The sequence below is a fragment of the Myxocyprinus asiaticus genome, chromosome 2 (assembly GCF_019703515.2).
Source record: "Myxocyprinus asiaticus isolate MX2 ecotype Aquarium Trade chromosome 2, UBuf_Myxa_2, whole genome shotgun sequence".
Lineage (NCBI taxonomy): Eukaryota > Metazoa > Chordata > Actinopteri > Cypriniformes > Catostomidae > Myxocyprinus > Myxocyprinus asiaticus.
In genome coordinates, this window is record NC_059345.1 from 51,920,982 (window position 1) to 51,943,874 (window position 22,893).

Genomic DNA, 22,893 nt, shown 5'->3' on the forward strand with positions numbered 1-22,893 from the left:
TGCTTTCGAGGCAACGTCTACACACACATTCTCTCCCTGTTTTCTTAGATCTGAAGAGCAGCCATATGTATCTCCTGTCCAACAAAGTCCGGTCCCATCATCCCCAAGATCTTCTAGCAGACTGAGCAATAGTCTTCTTAGATATACTCCTGGTCAGTACACCTCAATGCTGCAGTCCGGCCTAGTACAGACACAGGAAGTTGTTTCACGGCCCACACAATCATCTTTAAGTTATGTTCAGACTGGTCATGAAGACGAGGAATCTGAATCTACGCAATCCCCACCAACGTCTCCAAATTCAGAACTGTCCTTACCGAGAGTGCGAACCAGCCCATTAGAGATCTACACTCCTTTTATGAAGCTGATGGAAATGACCCCTAATATTAACTTTGAATAAATGAAAACTACTTTGCTGTAGCAGAAGCTGATGCCCTTCAACATAAAGTATTCTTGTTTTGTTACTGCTTGTAACATTGCAGCATATGTAAATTACCTACTGATCTGTGAATAACTTTATATATATATATATATATATATATATATATATATATATATATATATGTATGTATGTATGTATTGGTGCACTCTATATTGCTTTGTTTACCAAAAATCTTGTGACTTTTACAATTGTCTATTTATATTTCCTTTTTTTTTTTTTTTTTTTTTTTTTTTTTTAGCCCATTTTGCCCGCTCCAAATTATTTTATATCAAATGTAACTCAATAGGCTTTATAAATATGAGGGTTTCTTCGGCGAATTAATTACGGTGTTGTTATATCACCGGCGATTAAACCTCAGTATACTCATTGAGTTCTACTTTTCTCACTTCCACGTGTATTAACGTGTATAAATGGTTCAGATTATTTGTATAAGGAGAGCTGCTGACATCAGTGCTCTGTTTTGCACTTTACTCCCTGGAATTGCTTATGCACAGACTCCAGCTCATTCATCTTTGCTGACATTTTTACAGCTGTACAAAACTTATTAAGAAAGCCAGGTTAAAGAAAATGTAATCCCCATCCCCTACTGTTGTAGACCAAAGTACTTTCAAAGGTCATTTTACACAGATACAGTGTGGAGATTGCGAGAGGGAATGGAGTGTTGTCGATTGTTCACAGAATGAATCTGTAAATGCACTTTTCTGAAGACTCACTTCAGTTGTCAAAAGCACAAAGCATGATGATTGTAAATGAAGTTTTATAAAGGACATATGAGTATACAAAGCACTAAGATATATTTGGTATTTTCTTAGACATTTTCATTCACTGAGCACTATATTTACGTATAATTTGGTATATTGTTCAATAAATGAAACATGACCAAACCTACAACTGAATTTTATTGAATTAAAGAAATACTTTGGAAAATCCTTCATTATAACTAAGCCTACAGAACAGCACAAAAATATGAAATCCTTAATTAAACTTTACATAAAGCTGGCTCAGACTATTTTGCTGTCAACAAGATTTAATTGGGGCAGACTTCATGATGTTGTTGGCAGTTTTGTGTCTGTCCTGTGTGGGGTTTCCACACTCTTTGGATGGTGCTCTGGGAAAACCTCCATTCCATCAGCAGCAGGTGGGAAGTCATATGGAGTGAGGTGTGCTGAATATGAACCCTTCATTGTAATAAGCTGCAGAAAATGTCATCACTTGTGAGAATGTAATTTTCATGTGTGATAATTAATTGATCAACATTGAGAAACTTGAGTTTCCTTAATGTAAACTTACGGAGAACAGCAGAGTAGGTGCATTAATATAGAATGGTGATTAAAACTGACTAGAACTAACTGAGCATTAATCGGTTTTAACACACGCATTCCAGCCAATCAGAACTGAATATTCAAGTAGACTATGGTATGGGCATTTTCCAAACGGCATCTTTGCGCCCTTAATGTCCTGAGACCCAAGCGTGACTTCTGTGTGCATTTTCCATTTCCCTTTTTGATTTGTAAGTAGTAGAATCTACAGGAGTAAACAAGCAAAAAAAAAAAAAAAAAAAAAAGTTCTATAGCAAATAGTTTTCCTAAAAATTTATGTCTTATATGTGGACAGCGAGACTATGTTGTGACATTTTAAATAACACTAAGCTACGGAAAGTCCGATTTTTTTCATCAAATTGTTTATTATGTTTCCAGGAGTGTTGGTTATTTATGTTTTCGAGATGTTACAGACATTACAGCTGATTTTCTGTAAAGCTGAATTAATGATCCTTATTCAAAGTAATGTCCAGCATCAACCAATCACTGCCATTCATGTTAAAATAAAATGTAGCATTATAAAATTCTGAATCTATGTGCTGATTATCATTGTCCCATGTCTGCTGAAAACTGAAACTATGTTCAGAATCATGAAACTGAACTTTTGGTCATATTAGGATTGAATGCACTTAGCTGCATAGAAAGCTAAAGGATGCTCCCTTTCTCCCCATCTTCACTTTTTATTTTCATTCTAACGCCATATAAAGCTTCTGAAAGCAACATTTTTCAGCTTTTGGATGAACCCATTTATTCTCAATGTGAAAATGCACAATAAATATATAGGAATGCATTTACTAATGTTAATTAATAGAATCGTATTGCACAGTGATAACAAAATAAAATATAACAAAATGTATATTAAAATGAAGCTAAATGACCCCACAGATGTGTTAGAGTTTAAAGTTATTCAAAATAACCAACTTGTTTTTTCTACTTTTGAAGAAATACAGTACGAATTTCCACATACACCGTTCAGCCACAACATTAAATCCACCTGCCTAATATTGTGTAGGTTCCCCTCATGCCACCAAAACAGCGTAAACCCGCATCTCAGAATAGCATTCTGAGATGATATTCTTCTCACCACAATTGTACAGAGTGGTTATCTGAGTTACCGTAGACTTTGTCAGTTCAAACTAGTCTGGCCATTCTCCGTTGACCTCTCTCATCAACAAGGCATTTCCGTCCACAGAACTGCCACTCACTGGATGTTTTTTGTTTTTTGGCACCATTCGGAGTAAATTCTAGAAACTGTTGTGTGTGAAAATCCCAGGAGATAAGCAGTTACAGAAATACTCAAACAGATTTGAAATCTGGTGATTTGAAACATGTTCTTTGATCGTAATCTTGACAAGCTGTTTTGGAGATTTCTGTCTTTTCCCATTCAAGTAGATAGGAGCTGCTCTTGTATGCTACTTGTTTACATAGAAAAATAGCTGCCTGAGAGCATTCCAAAGGAGGCCTCTGAGTTGACTGACTTGCTAAAAAGACTTTGGTAGAAAATAGGGCTGATCACTCTCGATTGGAATTCTCTCTAAGTTATTACACGGCTCTCTGGAATACTCGATTCTGATTGGCCAATTGCACCATTTAGCGGTCTGAAATGTCTGAGAAACAAACACACATTCGGGGATTAAGACATATCAGACAGGTCATACTGGTTTTTGGACCCATCATTCCTACTTCTCGTTCCATACAAGTAAGCTAATAAAAAATTTCAACTCATATTAATGTTTTGTGTCCATTTACTTATTTATTTGACAATTAGTCTTGTAATAAGCTGGATAATGTGCAGTCAGATGGTCATTTTCGCAAAATAAACACAGAACTCTGATGCAAACCGGAGGTGCAAGCGATTTCTTTCTCCTCACACAATAACAGAATTTCAATGCTTTCAAAATCAATATTCCATGTCCATTTCTTTATTTGGTAAGCCTTGTAATAAGTTGGATAATGTATAGTCAGCTGGTTGTTATCGCAAAATATCGGAAGATACAAGTCTTTTTACAATAAAAACCAGCTGACTTTACATCATCCCTCACTTAATCCATTAGGTTTCATGAACTAAAAATGAACAATGTGTATTTATTACAGCATTTATTAATCTTTTTAATGTTAGTTAATAAAAATGCTATTGTTCATTTTTAGTTCATATTAGTGCATTAACAAATGTTAACGTATAAAAAGTTTGATTTAAAAACATTTATACTAGTATATGTTGAAATTAACATTAACCAATATTAAAGGTGCACTCAATTAATTTTTTGTTTGTGTCATCTTGGACTTACACTGACACCTAGCGGCTTGGATGAATCATCATTTAAAATCAATAGTTTTTAGTTACAGATGCCATTGTAGAAATGTAGTATTCACAGTCAGCCATGATAATTTTAATCAGTGAGTGAAAGTGTCAAATAAAAGGACGGTTACTGAGATTAAGCGAGTAGATTTCAGCTGGTCATGTTATTCTAAAATGGCCGCCTCCATGAGGCGACCCTCTCCATGTAGAATAAAACAGCTTTTATAAGATTACTGATGTGACTGTAGTCCTTATCTCATGCTAGTGGTCATAATTTTATAAATTTCTTTCAAAATGACAGTTTTTTTCTTTTGGATTACATTTTTTGTTTAAATGGGAACAATTACTAAGTGCACCTTTAATAAATGCTGTAAAAGTATTGTTCATTGTTAGTTCATGTTAACTAATGTTAACAAATGGAACCTTATAATAAAGTCTTACCACAGAATGGCACAATCATAAAACAAAACATGGCAACTAAGAAAAAAAATGAAATGACCCCTGTTCAAAGGTCTGCATACCCTTAGTTCTTAATACTGTGTATTGCCCCCTTTAGCATCAATGACAGCGTGCAGTCTTTTGTAATAGTTGTCTATGAGGCCCCAAATTCTTGCAGGTGGTATAGCTGCCCATTCGACTTGGCAAAATGCCTCCAGGTCATGCAAAGTCTTTGGTCGTCTTGCATGAACCGCACATTTGAGATCTCCCCAGAGTGGCTCGATGATATTAAGGTCAGGAGACTGTGATGGCCACTCCAGAACCTTCACCTTTTTCTGCTGTAACCACTGGAGGGTCAACTTGGCCTTGTGCTTAGGGTCACTGTCATGCTGGAAAGTCCAAGAGCGTCCCATGTGCAGCTTTCGTGCAGAAGAATGTAAATTGTCTGCCAGTATTTACTGATAACATGCTGCATTCATCTTGCCATCAATTTTCACAAGAATCCCCATGCCTTTAGAGCTCACACACCCCCAAAACATCAGTGAGCCACCACCATGCTTCACAGTGGGGATGGTATTCTTTTACCTATAGGCCTTGTTGACCCCTCTCCAAACATAGCACTTATGGTTGTGAACATAAAGCTCTATTTTGGTCTCATCACTCCAAATTACAGTGTGCCAGAAGCTGTGAGGCATGTCAAGGTGTTGTCGGGCATATTGTAACCAGGATTTTTTGTGGCGTTGGCGCAGTAAAGGCTTCTTTCTGGCAACTCAACCATGCAGCTCATTTTTCGTCGTATTGTGCTCCTTGAAACAACCACACTGTCTTTTTCCAGAGCAGCCTGTATTTCTCCTGAGGTTACCTGTGGGTTTTTCTTTGTATCCCAAACAATTCTTCTGGCAGTTGTGGCTGAAATCTTTCTTGGTCTACCTGACCTTGGCTTGGTATCAAGAGATCCCCGAATTTTCCACTTCTTAATAAGTGATTGAACAGTACTGAGTGGCATTTTCAAGGCTTTGGATATCTTTTTATATCCTTTTCCATCTTTATAAAGTTCCATTACCTTGTTATGCAGGTCTTTTGACAGTTCTTTTCTGCTCCCCATGGCTCAGTATCTAGCCTGCTCAGTGCATCCACGTGAGAGCTAACAAACTCATTGACTATTTATACACAGACACTAATTGCAATTTAAAAAGCCACAGGTGTGGGAAATTAACCTTTAATTGCCATTTAAACCTGTGTGTGTCACCTTGTGTGTCTGTAACAAGGCCAAACATTCAAGGGTATGTAAACTTTTGATCAGGGCCATTTGGGTGATTTCTGTTATCATTATGATTTTAAAAAGGAGCAAAACAACTGTGTGATGATAAATGGCTTCATATGATCACTATCCTTAAATAAAAGACTGTTTTTTTGCATGATCAGTCCTATTTTCAAAATCAATGCCAAAATTTCACAATTTCTGCCAGGGTGTGCAAACTTTTCAGCACAACTGTAAACAGGGTAGGGAGGATTACTTTTGAAATGTATTCCACTACAGATTACAGAATACATGCTGTAAAATGTAATTTGTAACGGATTTCGTTAGATTACTCAAGGTCAGTAACGTATTCTAAATACTTTGGATTACTTCTTCAGCACTGGTAGATTTTTTCACTTGTTTTGACTATAAAAACTCTGCCAGTACAGTAAGACAAAATACACATGTTAAAAATACATTCTCTGAAAAACCTAAATATCTTATGCGGTGTTGTTTCTTAAACAAGATTAATCAAATTGATCTTGTTTTAAAGATTTTTAGATATTTTTACAGGAAAACAATAAAAAAATTGATTATCAAGAATATGATTTTTGCCCTAATATCAAAGGTCTTACAAGAAAAAAATTAATTATGATCTAACATGGATTTTCTTGATAAAAAAATATGATCGTGCCTGTAAAATGGCTAGAAATAGCATTTTAGCTTAGTGTAAAGCTGACAATTTACACAAGGTTTATTTCTATTTTTTCTGATCCAAACTTACTTCAAACTTCTCTGTCTGCTCGTATGAATGTAACACATCATAAGAAAGTGTTTCACTGCTGTTCAAATGCACTTTGGATCACATCATTTATATGTATAAATGTTTTCCATCTGAAAGGACTAAATATTAAATGAAACAAATGACAATAAAATGCAAAGTAATCTCTTCAGTAATCAAAATACTTTTTTAATGTAACTGTATTCTAATTACCAATTATTTAAATTGTAACTGTAGTGGAATACAGTTACTTATATTTTGTATTTTAAAATGTAATCCCGTTTAGAATATATATATATATATATATATATATATATATATATATATATATATATATATATATATATATATATATATATATGTATATATCATGTACCGGAAGAGTTCGTACGCGCTACCCCTCTTATCGAGAGTTTAAAGCGTTGTCATGACAACATAACAATCCGGAAAAACTCTTGGAGCGTCAGCGGCGAGTATCATCAGAGACTATTTACCAAAAGTTAGACTTTATTTTTTAGCTAGAAAGACTTTGGTATCATCAGCCTTTGGTATTATTCATTTCCCAGATAACAATTGTTACGGTTGAAGTATGTTCATGTTGTTTATCTATGTTTAGTTCAGCCAAAGTAGGTAGTCTATATGTGAAACACCTTCAGATGGTGTTTATTATTACTTATAATTATTTACTTCGTACAACAAGTTGGACGACATTGCATGCGCTGAAAAGTCAAACGTTTATTATTTACTTTATAGTTATAAATATTGCTATAGGGAACAGCTGCTGAAACAGTAGTTGAAATATACCTTGTAAAAAGTACTGTGGCTGTTTCATGGTAATACCATGGTACTTTCAAGATATCGTGGATCTGTTTGTTACCATATGTGTATACCATGGTATTTACCTAGTAGTCCAATGTACTTCAAAGTATACCACGGTAAATGACTAATAATAACACGATATTGCCATAGTGCACAAGTTCAACATGCATTTTAGTGACACTTGCTAAAATGTTATCATACATATATGCTGACAAATTTAATTGGCTGATTTCATTTTTTTATGTTCTCATTTGGTATATTTTATAGAACGATCACAGAATGGCTGTATGTCAGAAAAGGTCTGGAGATCCCAGAGCCATCAGACTGCAGCAGCAGTGAAGATGATGACAAGACCTTTTTCACAGATCCGTACCAGCCCGAGAATCAGCTACCTGAGTCAGTCAGAATGAACAACAAGATGTTAAACAATCTTGTTGACCGGGAAGTTATATCAGAACAGGACAGGATCAGAAGGGATGCGCACACAACTAGAAAAGTGCCTGTGCTAAATCCTTCCAAAGAAATCAAGGTACTCTATGTTCAACATGCACAATGAATGATGCAGTCACACTTGGACTTTGGATGCAGTTGCCAAAAGTTGATTATTCCCTTGATATTGCAATTATTTAAACTTCTGTGTTTTGGTTCCTAGTTTCCAGGCAGAACTAACTGTATTGCATGCTCTGATGATGGAGTTTACCTGTTTCTGGGTCACACTCATGGTCTGTCAGTCATCACTACATCCACTCTCACTTGTCTGAGCACATGGAAGGATGAAAGAGTGGAGCTTACCAGCATCTCTTGTGCCTCTCTGGGAAACTGCACACACCTCCTATGCACTGTGGATGACATGGGTAATTTCCTAAATGTGCTGGATATTTTTCGACAAATTTGCATGCAAATCTCTCCTCTTTGTGTTTTCTGGGTTTTTTTTTTCCTCTAAATATATATATGTTCTCTCTTCTATATTGTAAGGCATTGCACGGCTTTTTGTTCATCATGTGGAGAATATTTATTTAATAAAAGTCATCAATGAAACTGTGAGTATATAATACTTTTTAAAAGCTTATTTTTGTGTGCGTTGTAATAGACATTTAAAGCATTGCATTTTGTTACATTTCTCACAGGATGATATAAACCAAAGACACATCTGTGCAAAATTTGAAGTGTCTGGAGGTGGAGACTTTGGAGCTGCGGTTATGACCTGTACATTTCCTATTTATTTTACAGCCTGTATTTAAATTGTTTTTAATGTATTAAATTCACACAAACCCCAATTTATATGAAACTAACTAATTTAGAATTTTGTCTAATGTAACAGTAAGTTTACAGTTAAATGCATTAATGCTGTTGTTATATATTGTCAATGTCAATGAAGCCAGTGGATCTGTTTGGCTGGATGTCTATCACTTCCCACAAGATGTGTGGCTAAAAGAGCTGGAAACCAAACAGGTAACAGTTAAGGAACACATACAGTACTGTGCAAAAGTCTTAGACACATAAGATGTTTCACAAAAACATTTAGTTATTAATATTTTCAGCTTTAGTGTGTCAATAGGAAATATACATTTTACACTCCCAAACATTCCTTTTTGCAAATAGAATAGAAAAGAATAGAAGAACAGGGAGCCCTGCAACAGATGGCATGACCTCCACAGATCCCCCCACTGAACATCGAGTCAGTCTGAGATTACACAAAGAGACAGAAGCAATAGAGACAGCCTAAATAGATAGAAGAACTGTGGTGAATTCTCCAAGAAGCTTTGAACATCTTATCTGCCAACAACCAAGAAAATCTGTTTTGAAGGCAATGGTGGTCACACCAAAAATTGATTTAGCTTTTTTATGTTTACAGAACTTTGTATGACATTAACTGATTAATGAAAACTATTTATGGCATTAGTTTTAAAGACATAACTATGCAACATTTTTCACAAGTGCCTAAAACATTTGCACAGTACTGTATGCACTAATTCTATTAAACTAGAAAACCATATATTCTTGTTTACTGTACGTATGTTTAAAAACAAACCTCAACATTGTAATTTTTTGATGTAAATTCCAAATGCAAATGATTTCCTTGGAGGCACATTTTTAAAAATTATGTAATATAGTTACAAACATGTAACATTTTGTTTGTTTTTACTGTATGCATGTTTGATTTTGCTGACATTGTATTCTGAGTTTCTATAATGAGATAATAATGTCCTTCTCTAATATAATCTTCATACATAATCTTTTTTGTAGGCTACACATAGCCCAGAGGCAACAGATGCCAAACTGTCTGCAGTAGTCCTACTTATGAAGATCAAACCTTTAGAAATCCCTGCAGGTATCTAATTTAAAGCATTGCTGTATTTTATCAACATTTCTTAGCATTTATATTGCACTTAGAAGCACATATGCCAGTTTCGTTCATTTGTGTGTCATGTGAAGAATTCACACTATGTTTGACATACAGTAAGTATTTTTTTCCTTTGTGAATTCACTGTTCATGTCTTTAAGGAACCTCTCTGAAAAGTCCATTTGAAGTCCTGCAGAAGACAGAGGAAGGCATTTTAATTGGCTCAGGCCAAAATCATCTCATTAGCAGTCATCAATGGGAAAACCAGGATGTGGCATTTAGGAAAATGTTTGTAAAGTATCTCAGCTCAAGCCCAAAGAGATCACCAAAGATGATAATGGAAGGTCCCAGGTAAGCCAGATTGGATTCAGAAGGTATACATACATCACTCACTTTCAATTATACTGTATCTTTACCATGATGTCAATATAGTTCAAGTGTAAATACACTCACTGAGCACTTTATTAGGAACACTATGGTCCTAATAAAGTGCCCGACGTGGTCTTGTGCTGTTGTAGCCCATCCGACTCAAGGTTCGACATGTTGTGCATTCTGAGATGCTATTCTGCTCACTACAATTGTACAGAGTGGTTATCTGAGTTACTGTAGCCTTTCTGTCAGCTTAAACCAGTCTGGCCATTCTCCGTTGACCTCTCTCATGAACAAGGTATTTCCATCCACAGAACCATTGCTCACTGGATGTTTTTTGTTTTTGGCACCATTCTGAGTAAACTCTAGAGACTGTTGTGTGTGAAAATCCCAGGAGATCAGCAGTTACAGAAATACTCAAACCAGCCCATCTGGCACCAACAATCATGCCACAGTTAAAATCACTGAGATAAAAAAAATGTCCCCATTCTGATGGTTGTTGTGAACATTAACTGAAGCTCCTGACCCTTATCTGCATGATTTTATGCATTGCACTGCTGCCACACGATTGGCTGATTAGATAATCACATGAATAAGTAGATGTACAGGTGTTCCTAATAAAGTGCTCCGTGAGTGTATATCTCTTTGGAATAACTAAGATCACAGTAATAAACTTGGAATAAATAAGCAAAATAATGAAGATTTCCAAGGACATTAATAACATTAAATTATAGACGATTTGCACAGAAGAAAGAAAGTCATCCGGGTTTGGATTGTTTTTTTTTAAAGTCTTGTAATATTGAAAAGTCAAAGATTTATAATTTCTACAAAATCTTTTTTTAATGCACTCTTAAAAACAAGTGTTAAAGCTGAAGTATGTAATTTCTGAGCTGCTAGCACCACCAAAACAGAATTGCAAAAATAAACTTTGTTTTCAAAACTGAATACGCCCTCCGTCTGCCGGTGGTCAAACAAAGAAATAGTTCCGCCCCCCGACTCACACCATTGGTTGAGTAATGTTGTGGGGGCAGGTCTAAGCAGCTTAAAACAAACAGCAATTTTCATAGCGCAACATAAACACAATTTTTACAGTTTTCGAGAAAATTAACCTTTCTTATAGTTGTCTCTGCATATTAAGCTGGGATAAAAGAAAGTATTTTAAATCAGAAAAAGTTACATACTTTATCTTGAAGATAAATACCTGTTTGTTGCTCTCATATGTAAAAAACAAATCAGCAAGAATATAACATGAAGCAACAGGATAATTACCAAATTGTCTGATACTTTAGGAAGTGAAATGACAAACTTTACTGGCGAACTATGTTCTGTTCTGAGTCATTAGAACCACTAGATGTAACTTACGGTGCCAAGAGTATGTTTTTTTTATTTCAGTTGCAAAGGTTATTTTTTCACAGTTGTCAATCTTTTTTCATTAAAGCAGCTGTACATTTCACTTCTTACTGCGTGAAGGATTTTGCTCACTGCCCAGGAGTGCAAAGGCAACTAGAGGTGAGACATGAATGCAGTAAACTATTTCCCACATGATGTTATCCACTGGGACATATAGTGTGCGTGAGTGTCAGTGTCTGTTACTAAACGTAAAAGATAATGGAAACATATGTTCTCCTACACACGTTTATAATTGTGTGTGTTCATGCTTTTTTATTTTGTGTTAATGCAGTTTAGTTCACTGAATGGCCTTAGTTGCTTTGCTCTCATTTTATTACATGTACATTTCTTATATTTCCTCTATATCTGTAGATATTCCCATTGCCGTGTGCCTGTGGTGGAGTGGCACTCATAATCTTTTACAGTATCCTCTGTTGAAGACTCACAAGGAGAAACCCGGTACTGCAGCCAGTACTCCATAATTTTTTTTTTATATTAAAAAGAAAGATTTAGCATTGTAGCATTGATACATTTGTTGTAATAAGTTCTGTTTGAATCTGCTCCTGGATCAGACAGTGAGCCCAGGCCAGACATGTTGTGGCCAAATTCTCAGGAAATCCTCTGCTCTGCTGTCAGTGCCAGCACACGGTTCATTGTACTAGGGCTTGTCGGTCAGCTGGTTACCATATGGGACCGAAAGTTCGGTAAGATCAGTATTTAGTCATTGTATTGTGTATTATACACATCCAGATGTTTTGTGGTTCTCAATTTGTGGTTGATCATAATCAGGGTAAGACTCTAACCCCTGATTATCTCCTGGTGGTACAGGGTGCCCATTTGGCAATATTGTAATTCCAGGAGACAGTGCCATATGTGGGCTAAAGCTCATTTTGCAGAGTCCTAAGCAGCTACCAGTCACTCCTCAGGGTCCCTTTGTACCTAGACTACAGGTTATGCTCATCTGCAGAAGTGGGGCATGCTACAGTGTGACAGTTGCACGAGGAGGAGACACACACACTGCTGCACTTATTGAAAGGTACAGAACACCCACATATACACTCTCTGAGCACTTTATTAGGAACACCTGTACACCTACATATTAATGCGATTATCTAATCAGCCAATCATGTGGTAGCAGTGCAATGCATAAAATCAATCAGATACGGGTCAGAAGCTTCAGTTAATGTTCACATCAACCATCAGAATGGGGAAAAAATGTGATCTCAGTGATTTCGACCGTGGCATTATTGTTGGTGCCAGACGGGCTGGTTTGAGTATAACTGTAACTGCTGATCCCCTGGGATTTTCACGCACAACAGTCTCTAGAGTTTACTCAGAACGGTGCCAAAAACAAAACACATCCAGTGAGCGGCAGTTCTGAGGACGGAAACACCTTGTTAATGAGTGAGGTCAACGGAGAATGGCCAGACAGGTTCGAGCAGACAGAAAGGCTACGGTAACTCGGATAACCACTCTGTACAATTGTAGTGAGCAGAAAAGCATCTCAGAATGCACAAGTCTGATCTTGAGGTGGACGGGTACCATAGTGTTCCTAATAAAGTGCTCAGTGAGTGTATATTACAATGTGTTTATTATAATAAATACTGAACATGATATATAAATAAATATAGTGAATGTCTCCCACCAGACCTGCAGACCCAGGCAGTTTTACCACTGTTGCTGAACCTGTGCCCTTCCTAAAGTGCCTGGTAAGGAAAAATAACTTCTAATTCTGTTAGATACCGTAGTTGCTTCTAGATTAAATTATTTCAGTGTGCTAGTTCTTTAGTTATTATTGCTCTATCAAGTGACAGTACGGTTGTGACCAAGTTAAATAGCTTTGTTGGCCGTGTTTTCGATTCTAATCTTAGCTACCTGCAGAGATAATAAAAATGTATCTGTTCTAATTCTTGAAGTTGTTTACAGACTTTGTTGATGCAGAGAAATGGACAATTATCTCTTTTGGAAATGGAGGATGGAGCCCCAGTGTGCAGCTTAAACCTGCCTCAAACTCATGCGCTGGGCTCACTCTGGGAACCTGTGTATGCGCTGGAGCCAGTCCAACAAAATCTGTATATTAGAGGTACTGTAGGTTTCACACTTTCATCCAGTTGAAGAGTCAGTAGTTAAACGTGACACTTGCTCAACTTAGTTCTCATTGGTGGTTTAGGAAAAGAGTATTTGGTAACTTAAAATTTGACCAGCATGTTCTAGCATGTTATTCCTGTGTTATTGCTTTCAGTTGCAACAAGTCTGTGGCAGCAGGTGCTGCAGTGAATTGAGTGACAATCACAGAAGAATTGCTCACATGCTCACCTTCTTCGTGTTTATTAGGTGACAGGAAAACACTTTCGGCAGGTGTAACAGATAGTGGAACGGATGAGAGCTCTCTTTTCATATTTAGCTTTTCTGAATGTTCTGTGGCGGATCCGTACCAGGTCACAAGGTCAGCTGCAACTGAGAGCGATACAAGAGCCACATTCTCAAATTTGGAGGAGGCCTGCAACCTTTACATTCAGGAAAGGTTTGTGAGCTGTAGTTTATTAACATATTACAAAGGAATTTCAGACTTTTTCAAATTTTATTATTAGGAGTATACTTTATGATTCAGTAATTTATTTGTAATGTAATAAGTGATTTGGATTCTAACAAAAATACTTTGTATGTCTTTCTGTGTGCAGAGCTGACTCTCTGGAAGAGAGGAACAGAAATGTGGTTTTCCGATGGGATCAACTTCAGAAGCATGTTATTAAATGAACCTTCACACAATATTCAGAGGCCCACACACAACATGCTGGACATATAAAGTGTGCGTTTTGTATTTATTTTTTAGGGATATTTTGAAATAGGCATGCTCTTGTGAGGATAGCTGACCTAGATTGCATTTATGTGGATCAATTGCATTCATTCATCATTAGTGATGTTGATACTCTCAGCCAGAGAAAATATAAGAATAGAACACAAAAATATGTTTTAACTTTTGATATGATCTTTTTTAGCGTTGAATACAATAAATGTGAAGGAAAACATGAAAGCTTTGTGAAAAGTAAAACATGAATCTACTTTGTAAAATGTTTCATTTCTATAATTACATTTCTGTACATCTTTTCTTCTTCCAACAAACTCACAATTTTGGCAGTGGACATGGGGTTGTGAGAAGAGTTCATGTGGTGCATGAAGCCAAGCTTGATTTTGCAATGATTTTACTGAGTTATGTAAGGTTGCATTTTTTACTTTCTTGTTATCTACTTAAAAGGCCAAGTAAACAAAATTCAGTACACTTGTTTGCTGGGTCAGGACACAAGCTCAGAGACCATAGCAAACTCACTGTTCTGCACAATAACACCAAAATCTGATGATCTGTTCTGCAATCAAAATGTGTTCATATAATTATATTACAGCTAATGATTTCCCCATCTCATTAGTACTGAATGTCAACACCATTTTCCTTATTATATTGATCTTATTCATTTCATATGACAGGCCTTAGGCACTGGTTTTCAGCTTTGCCCCACTTAAGTCTTCTCCAGCAAGGCTCAGGCAAGCAAATCATTTCATGATTAGTGGCGTTTGTTCTGAACATCAATTTAATTGAATTTGGACTGCAATATTCATCAATGTATCCAGTTTTCACTTCCACAGGCTTAAAACAAAAAAGCCCTCAACCACTCCTAGTTATTCATGACATTTTGTTTATTCACTTATTATTTGTATTCACATTTTTTGCTTATTCACTGTAAATGGACTGGAGGCTTTAATGAGATTTTCACAAAGTTGTGGAACACACCATGATGTGAATCACAGCCGGACCACATTGAGTCGCTTGGATTTAACAATCTCTGCCAAGCCCCTCAAGGCTTCAATTTCCTGTTAATTTACTGTCATTGCAACGTTTGGACCATGAGACAAAAATAGGGATGCTATAAGCAAAAAACAATAATAATTATCTGTATCTTTTTAAATAGTTCAATTCACATCAAGAAAATGGATTTGTGCTCATGTTACGTCTGATGGAGAAAAGCATGTGACCTTACACGCAATCCATTACACTCTAAATGCACAAAAACAAAAAAAAAAAACTACTGTAATGACATGCTATTTACCAAAGTATGCACAGAAATTGTCATTTTGCATTAATTGATCAGTTATATGGCATTAATGAAACAAAAATATACAACATATAAAGTCAACTCAAGGTACAGCGTGCAACAGAGATCCCTTATCAACCACAAAATATTCATATTAAGAAACCAATTACAGTAAGTTACATCTGCCCTTTCCTTAAAGGAATAGTTCACACAAAAATGAAAATTCTCTCATAATTTACTCACCCTTATGCCATCCCGGATGTTTATGACTTTCTTTCTTCAGCAGAACACATATGAAGATTTTTAGATCAATATCTCAGTTCTTTTTGTCCATACAATGCAAGTGAATGGGTGCCAACATTTTGAAACTCCAAAAATCACATAAGTCAGAATGGAAGTAATCCATATGATTCCAGTGGTTAAATGATGAGAGAGTTTTCATTTTTTTGGGTGAAATGTTCCTTTAAAGAATGTATATATTTTATAATATATCAAATACTTGTGTTAGCTTAAAGTGCTTATAACAGTGATGGCTTTAACTGAAATAAAATTTAAAGCTATCATAGACATAGACAACTCTTTATCCTCATCAACTCTGGTGCACTTTTGGGCTGTTGCCTACAGTTTTCACACTGAAATTTAAAAGTTCCCATTTTACATACACATACTGTGGACTAATTGCCAAAGATTGGTCTTTCATGCACCACCCTCATTGTTTCATCAAATATCTCGGCCTCTGAGTGGACTAGAAGCTCAATCTAGGTGTAATTAGAAAGTTGGGAAAGCTGTGATCCTCCCCTCCCCTTCAATAGTAGGTAACATATATTTCTGATGATTCGTTTAGCATGCTTTTCCTGCTGGACCGCATATCTTGTTCTGGGCATCTAAGAAATAATATTGGATTATTCACACAAGCAAGCTCACAGACAAGTAAAAGATAGCTAATTTTTTAGAAAACTGCCTAAGGTAAAAGCAGATATAACATTTTTAGCTATTTGGGGCTTACAGCAGCAGTGATTGGTGCATAAAAGAGACATCTGTATTTGATGTCTTACAAATACTATATCTGACTTTGTGATTCTTTTGAAAATCTTTTAAACTATGGTATTAAGGCAACAAAATAAAACTGTACAATCGCATTGAGAATGAGAGCTTTCTTTTGATATATTATTTGTCTATTTAAATGCTATTTTAGAGACTTTTATATCCATATTAATATTTCTACCACATGACCTTTAGGTGGCTCTGATATGCGACACGAATGATTTCTGGCCTTATTTTGTTATTTTATGAAACATAAATGAAGAAGTTATGGTTATCTGTGAAAAGTTCAGATTCTAAGCTTTCAAATGATACCACATGTGCCTGACTTATGTTTTCGAAGACTTGAACATTTTAAGCGTAAACATTTTTCGCAACATAGTGCCCCCTTTTGGACCCACCAGCAGGTACGCAGAGTTGAAGAGGTAATGAATTTTGCCTGTCCTTTAGTCTATACAGGAGGAGTGACTTGAAAAGGCCACACCATTTTTTATTTCCTCCCCATCATCTCTAATCCTGTATATTTGCTCTCCGTCTAATTCTAGCTTTTCCCTAGAAGTGTGCTGAACTGCCAGTCTTTTTACGGTGAGAGAGGAGGCAGAGCATCTAAAGGACGTCATCAAAGAGTTAATAGTGTTCTCCTGCTCAAAGGTTACCATGTTATTGTCATGCCGTCGGTGCCTTGTGCCTCTGCACAGTGGAATGGTAAAGAGTCCATAGATGATGGGGTCCAAACAAGCATTTAACAGACCAAAGATAAAAAGCATGTGTGAGAGGTTGTGAGACACCGTTTCCTCCAGGCTAGCAGGACAGAACCAGTACCACAAGCCAAGCATGTAGTAGGGTGTCCAACACACCATGAATGACAGGACAATGACCACACTCATCTTCAGTGTTCGCATGCGTGCCTTAGGGATGTTGTTCTTAGACCTACGCAGCTGGATTTGATTGGACAGCACTGAATGTGGAAGGCATAGGATAAAGTCAGAGTAAAAAAAACACATCAGGATATTGTTGTTCAAAATGTTCTGTAGGCTATCAATTCACACTGTTCTGAGATTCAACAGAGTTATGTTGTTTAACCTATACACTATGACACAAAACGTTTTAATCACTAATCTTAAAAACTAATTAACTTACATTTATCTTCTGTTATTTTTTTGGAGATCTCAAACAGTATCCTGGTGTAGCAGGAGATCATGAAGAAGAGAGGTAAAAGAAAGAGGAAGGTGAAGGTAAGCATGTTGTAAAGTGTCTCCTGCCAGCGTGAGCTAAAGCTGCCGAAGGTCGTACACTGGATAAACTGCTCAGGGAAATCGATCACCACAACGTGGAAAAGAAACACCTGGATAAGGGAGGACATCCCAATAGATATGCGTTACAGATACTGTGTTGCAGAACATCTTTAGGTTACTTTTTCTTTTCGTTTTTAAGTGAGTGCTGTAGTTAACACGAGTGTCAGAGACCAAACCGAAAATCCAATTTTATCCTATTTTTGTAACAGCTGAATTTATGTTAAAAAAAAGGGGAACGCAAAAAAGACATTTAGAAATATTAAAGCAAGGTTTAACTATATTATGAAGTTAGATTTTTAACTGTAAGGTTGAACTGTGTTTTTTACACCCTTGGGGCAAGTTTTCACGTGTTTTATTTGTTGTTATTTATATAATTCATTAGCCTAATTACAATTTTTCTGTTGGCCAAAATGGTTTGACTTTTTGCTTTTTCATAATTGCCAACTGCAGGGGCGGACTGGCCATCAGGAGTACTGGGCATTTTCCCGGTGGGCCGCTGGGTAATTTGGGCTGGCCCACTGCTGTACAAGTACTTACAGGCGATATAGGTAGCCACCCTGGGCTCCAACATGCCCGCGTGGACCCCGTTACAGAGCGAATATTCAATAAACTCTGTAAGATAAAGCCAATACAATGGCTTTTATTTTGTGGCTATTTGAGTCTTTGAGGCTTACTTTGTTTAAAGGACAGCAGAAATGGCGCTTGTCAAAGTATTGGGCTTTTCACTATTTCTCAAGAATAATCTGGGGAAGGAATTAAAACACTGCAGATATAAAGATGCAACAAACTCACATAGAGGGAAAATATGAGCAATTATTCTGCAAAGTTCTACACTTTAAGATGTATGCTTATGTTGTTTTACATATATTTATATTTGTTTATATTTATAATATGTACATATTCTGGCCAACTCTGATTTCATTGATTTTTGTTTTCTTCTTCAAATAAACATTTACACAGTTATGTGAGTAACTGACATGAAATGTTAAGCATTGTCATCAGTGTCCTGCTGTGTGACACTTTCTTCATTTAATTATTTTAAACAACATTTTAAGATCTTGTATAGCTATATATACATATACAATATATTATTATTATTATATCTGTTGTTTCCACAACCTCATATTAACTAAGACAATAGTTTATTTCCACTTCTAGAAAAAATGACTTTAACTAAAATACACACTTTCCCTTGTACTTTCATGTACATTTTAACCTAACATCTGTATGTTGGGAAAAAAGTTTTTGGACATGTTATTTATCTGAGCTATAAAGCTATAAAGTGCTTATTTTAGTGCTTTCCATTAAAAATCCACTCATCACATTTACTGTGGTTTTATATGTTTTAAAGTTATGACAATCTTTGCACTGGTGGTGCCCGTTGTCACTAGCAGTTCTTTTTTTTTTTCAACACAAAACTTTGAAACGAAGCCAGAAAATTAAATCAATGAGCCGGTGTGTTATGGTGTGGTGTGTTGCGGGCCGGGTTTGGTGGGCCGCTCTGGGCCAGAAAGTCCAGGGTCAATTTTTAGTCCCAGTCCACCCCTGGCCAACTGCTTAAATTGTGATTAAAAGAAACAAAATTTAATTCAATTAATTTAGAATGATGATGGGTTTTTTTCCCCCTTTTTAATTTCATATGTTAAAAAAGGCCTTTCAAATCAGTGTCAATAAACAGTAGGTTCCCACTGAAACATCTTACCCCATAAAGTGTGACAACATGCCCCGCTATAAGGGTCAATGTGCGTTAAAGGAATATTCTGGGTTCAAAACTGTAAGCTTAATACACATAATGTTGATTATACCATAATAATGTATATAGACTTGTCTCTCCTTTTTTAAATTTTTTTTTTTGTCTGGATTACAGTAAGGCACAATGCAAGTGAATGGGGGCCAATCTGTAAATGTTAAAATATTCGCTGTTTCAAAAGTATAGCTACAAGATGTAAACTATATGTATGTAAACATGATTTTAGTGTGATAAAATCGCTTATTAACTTTGTCTGTCCAATTTTACATGCCATGACGACGCAACGCTGTAAACCTAAAATGACTGTAATAACGATTTAAACAACTTTACAGCTCAAATAACACATGAGTTTTAACAGAAGAATTAATGTTAGTGTTTTTATAAAATTATAAGCTTCACATTTCTGTCTTTAAACCCTCCAAAAATTGGCCCCATTCACTTCCATTGTAAGTGCCTCACTGTAACCTCCATTTTTACTTTTTTTTGTTTTTTTGTTTTTTAAAGTGAGATGTAATTTTTGTGGTAATCAACATTATATCACAAATGCTATCGATTAAGCTTAACTTGTTCTGAACCTGGAATATTCCTTTAAATGAACGGTATGATGTTATGTTACAACCAACAACCTAGAGATGAAAAAAAATAGATTTAATTTTCACATTTACATTTAAAATTTTAAACATCCAAAACATTACTTTATAGCCTACATTGCAAAAATTTCAGCCTGATCTAACCCTCAAAATTAGTTTTGTTGGTGTAACCTAATTTAACCGTGTTCAGGTTAATTCAGTGATGTTAAACAATATTTTTTTAATTTAATGACACCAGTCTGAAAGCATAAAGCACATCTTTTAGCTTAACATTTTATCAGTCTACCCCAAATGGTTTTTCGTTAACGTCACAGAAAATCAAATGATCAAACTGAGAGAGAACTCTGCTGATTGTGTGCTGTGTACAGTGTCAGTGGCATCACTCTCTGGTCTCCTCTATTCACTTAACTCACCTGTGGGATTGATAACACAACACTCATGGTCCATGCTACACTCAATATAACTTTATTTCTCCTCCTCGCTTTATTGATGGAGAGAGGGTGCAGAATGGCAGACTGTCGGTCCAGACTGATCACCACGGTCAGGAAAGCGCACGAGTACATGGCCACGAGTTTGAGGAACATCAGTGTCCGGCACGCGAGATCTCCCGCGAGCCACTGCACCGTTATATTCCACACCGCATCCAGCGGCATGACGATGAACGTCACCAGTAAATCCGCTACCGCCAGATTAGTGATGATCAGTCGGATGTGTGATCTGTGTTTTCGGTGGTTATGGTTGACAGAGTAAAGCACGGCAAGGTTGCAGCAGGTGGACAGCGCGCATAGGATGAGGGTGAGAGTCACGCGCATCTGAGCGGCAGTGGTGAAGCGCGGAAGGCGAGGAAGATCCTCTGCGCTGCTCATGTTACAGATTACTGGCATCAGACCTAATGTTACAGGTAGAGTTCAGCTGAAAAAGAAAGAAGCTGTGATGAGTGGAGTTCAGTCTTTGGTGCTTCTGTTGAGCTTTTAAAAATATGGGCGGAATCTATTTCATATTTTGATGCGCAGTTGTTAAATTCAGTCATGGAAAACAATCACCCAAACAATCAATGTTAGCAAAGAGAAGTTTGTACTGGTATAGTCCTGGCAACCAAAATAGATCGAGGCTGGAAATTACACCAAAAAGGTCGAACCTAATATTGCACATATTTTAAATGACAGTTCATTTTAGTTTTATCCTCAGGTCTGTTTATAAACTATTTTTATTTATTTATTTTTAATTTTGTAATCATGCATGATAACGTATAGAAATAATGGCCTTAAAATGCCTCACCTTGTGTGGAAGAACATTCCCAGTTGGTTAGGTCCACAGATCTGTGGTCACTTTAATATGTTGGCCATCAGTTGCAAGTGACTAAATATTGTGGTACCGAATCTCAACGTCATCGGGGGGGCGTGGTTAATTAAGATGTAGAGTAGACCAAGTACAGATGTAACACTTTTATCTTTTCTGCTCAAATACTGACCAGAATAAACGTGCCATTTTTTCACATGAGATGCCTTTATCTGTCAACCAACAGAAGAAATGTGAAAAGCCTGCATACATTGTTCCTATTTTCCACAATTAGTGTGAAGACAAAGAGTGCATTCTTCTGTACCCATGCCGGGTACTGTTGTGTCACTGACCCGGGACAGTTGTTACACTCATTTGTAATGTGCTAAATAAGGGATTAGGCCTTAGGTGAAATTTACTATCACTTTTTATGCTCTGTGGTTGTTTCCAATTTTTCTATTGCTTGCATATATGTCAATTCTAACCAGGCCCGACTCCATTTCTAAGATGTAAAGTGGGCCATCGGACCCTTCGGGTGGGCCGGACAGTTGGAGGGGTGGGTGTGGTTGTCAAAGTGGGCCTATTCTCGCGTAGCCAGACTTGTGACTTTGGGGTCTATAGCCGCTTCAATTGGCCAAGAACATGTAAAAAGGGACAAATCACAGTTAGGGGCGGGGTTATCGGAGATGTATCATACCATAATAAAAGACCAACATGGGTGAAAAAATAATTTGTATAATGGCGCGTGAGTCTCCGCAAGCGATGAACAGAAAACACACGGGAGAATAGCAGAAAATGTGTAGAGAGTCTAAGCACAGCACAGAAAACTCATTATAGAGAATTCCACAGACATAACCAAGTAAACAAAGCAGAAAATGCAGCTCTGCTCATGGATATCTGCTTTACTTTCTGCCTCGTGCCTGAAACGAGACTCTAAATATATTTAAAAGATTTGATGTCAATAACCTGGCAAACTTGGGAATATTATGTGATTATTTCGTCCTCAAAAGTGCTCATTCTATCAACGTGGAATCTTGCGACCACAACTCGGCTTTCAGGCGGACCGATAAAACAGCCTGTGTGCATCTGCAGGCAGAAGTTCTATCGAACCAGCCAATCAGAGTTGCGCTGAGTTGATCGAGAAAGCGTTTTACAGTTTTGTGTGCTATAAGCATCAGACAGAACGGACTGTGGGTGGTCCGTAGGTGTGCCGTCTGAAGCTGAGAAGAAATAATCTCAGCATCAGATTGCCAAGCTCATGATTCGGTGGGCCAGGCCCACCTAGGCCAACCTGTGGAGTCATCTATCCATCTATCTATCTATCTATCTATCTATCTATCTATCTATCTATCTATCTATCTATCTATCTATCTATCCATCTATCCATCCATCTATCTATCTATCTATCCATCTA

General features: G+C 36.7%; 4 protein-coding genes across 6 annotated transcripts in view; 3 read left to right on the plus strand and 1 right to left on the minus strand.

The window, feature by feature from the left end:
- Nucleotides 1-2,270, plus strand: part of LOC127449516 (myocardial zonula adherens protein-like) — a 20,663-nt gene extending 18,393 nt beyond the window's left edge. For 2 of the 3 annotated variants that reach the window (XM_051713009.1, XM_051713012.1), the window contains one exon: nt 49-2,269. In XM_051713009.1, the coding sequence (XP_051568969.1) occupies nt 49-397 (349 nt within the window). In that variant the 3' untranslated portion in view covers nt 398-2,269. Of the gene's footprint in view, nt 1-48 lie in introns of all 3 variants that reach the window. The other variant, XM_051713019.1, reaches the window with a different exon arrangement.
- Nucleotides 1-22,893, plus strand: part of cgnl1 (cingulin-like 1) — a 238,340-nt gene that overhangs the window by 76,844 nt on the left and 138,603 nt on the right. The window lies entirely within an intron of this gene.
- LOC127449852 (WD repeat-containing protein 93-like) lies at nt 1,488-14,422 on the plus strand. The gene is made up of 16 exons (XM_051713451.1): nt 1,488-1,594; nt 7,603-7,864; nt 7,988-8,189; nt 8,311-8,375; nt 8,463-8,541; nt 8,714-8,787; nt 9,583-9,667; nt 9,841-10,030; nt 11,487-11,557; nt 11,810-11,896; nt 12,010-12,141; nt 12,266-12,473; nt 13,086-13,146; nt 13,364-13,520; nt 13,772-13,961; nt 14,119-14,422. The coding sequence occupies exons 1-16, from the start codon at nt 1,488-1,490 to the stop codon at nt 14,192-14,194; spliced, it is 2,046 nt and encodes a 681-aa protein (XP_051569411.1). The 3' UTR covers nt 14,195-14,422.
- Nucleotides 15,207-21,979, minus strand: gnrhr2 (gonadotropin releasing hormone receptor 2). The gene is given in 5 exon segments (XM_051713462.1): nt 15,207-17,524; nt 17,707-17,911; nt 20,615-21,070; nt 21,072-21,113; nt 21,965-21,979. Coding segments are annotated over 5 exon segments (1,230 nt in total). The 3' UTR covers nt 15,207-17,012.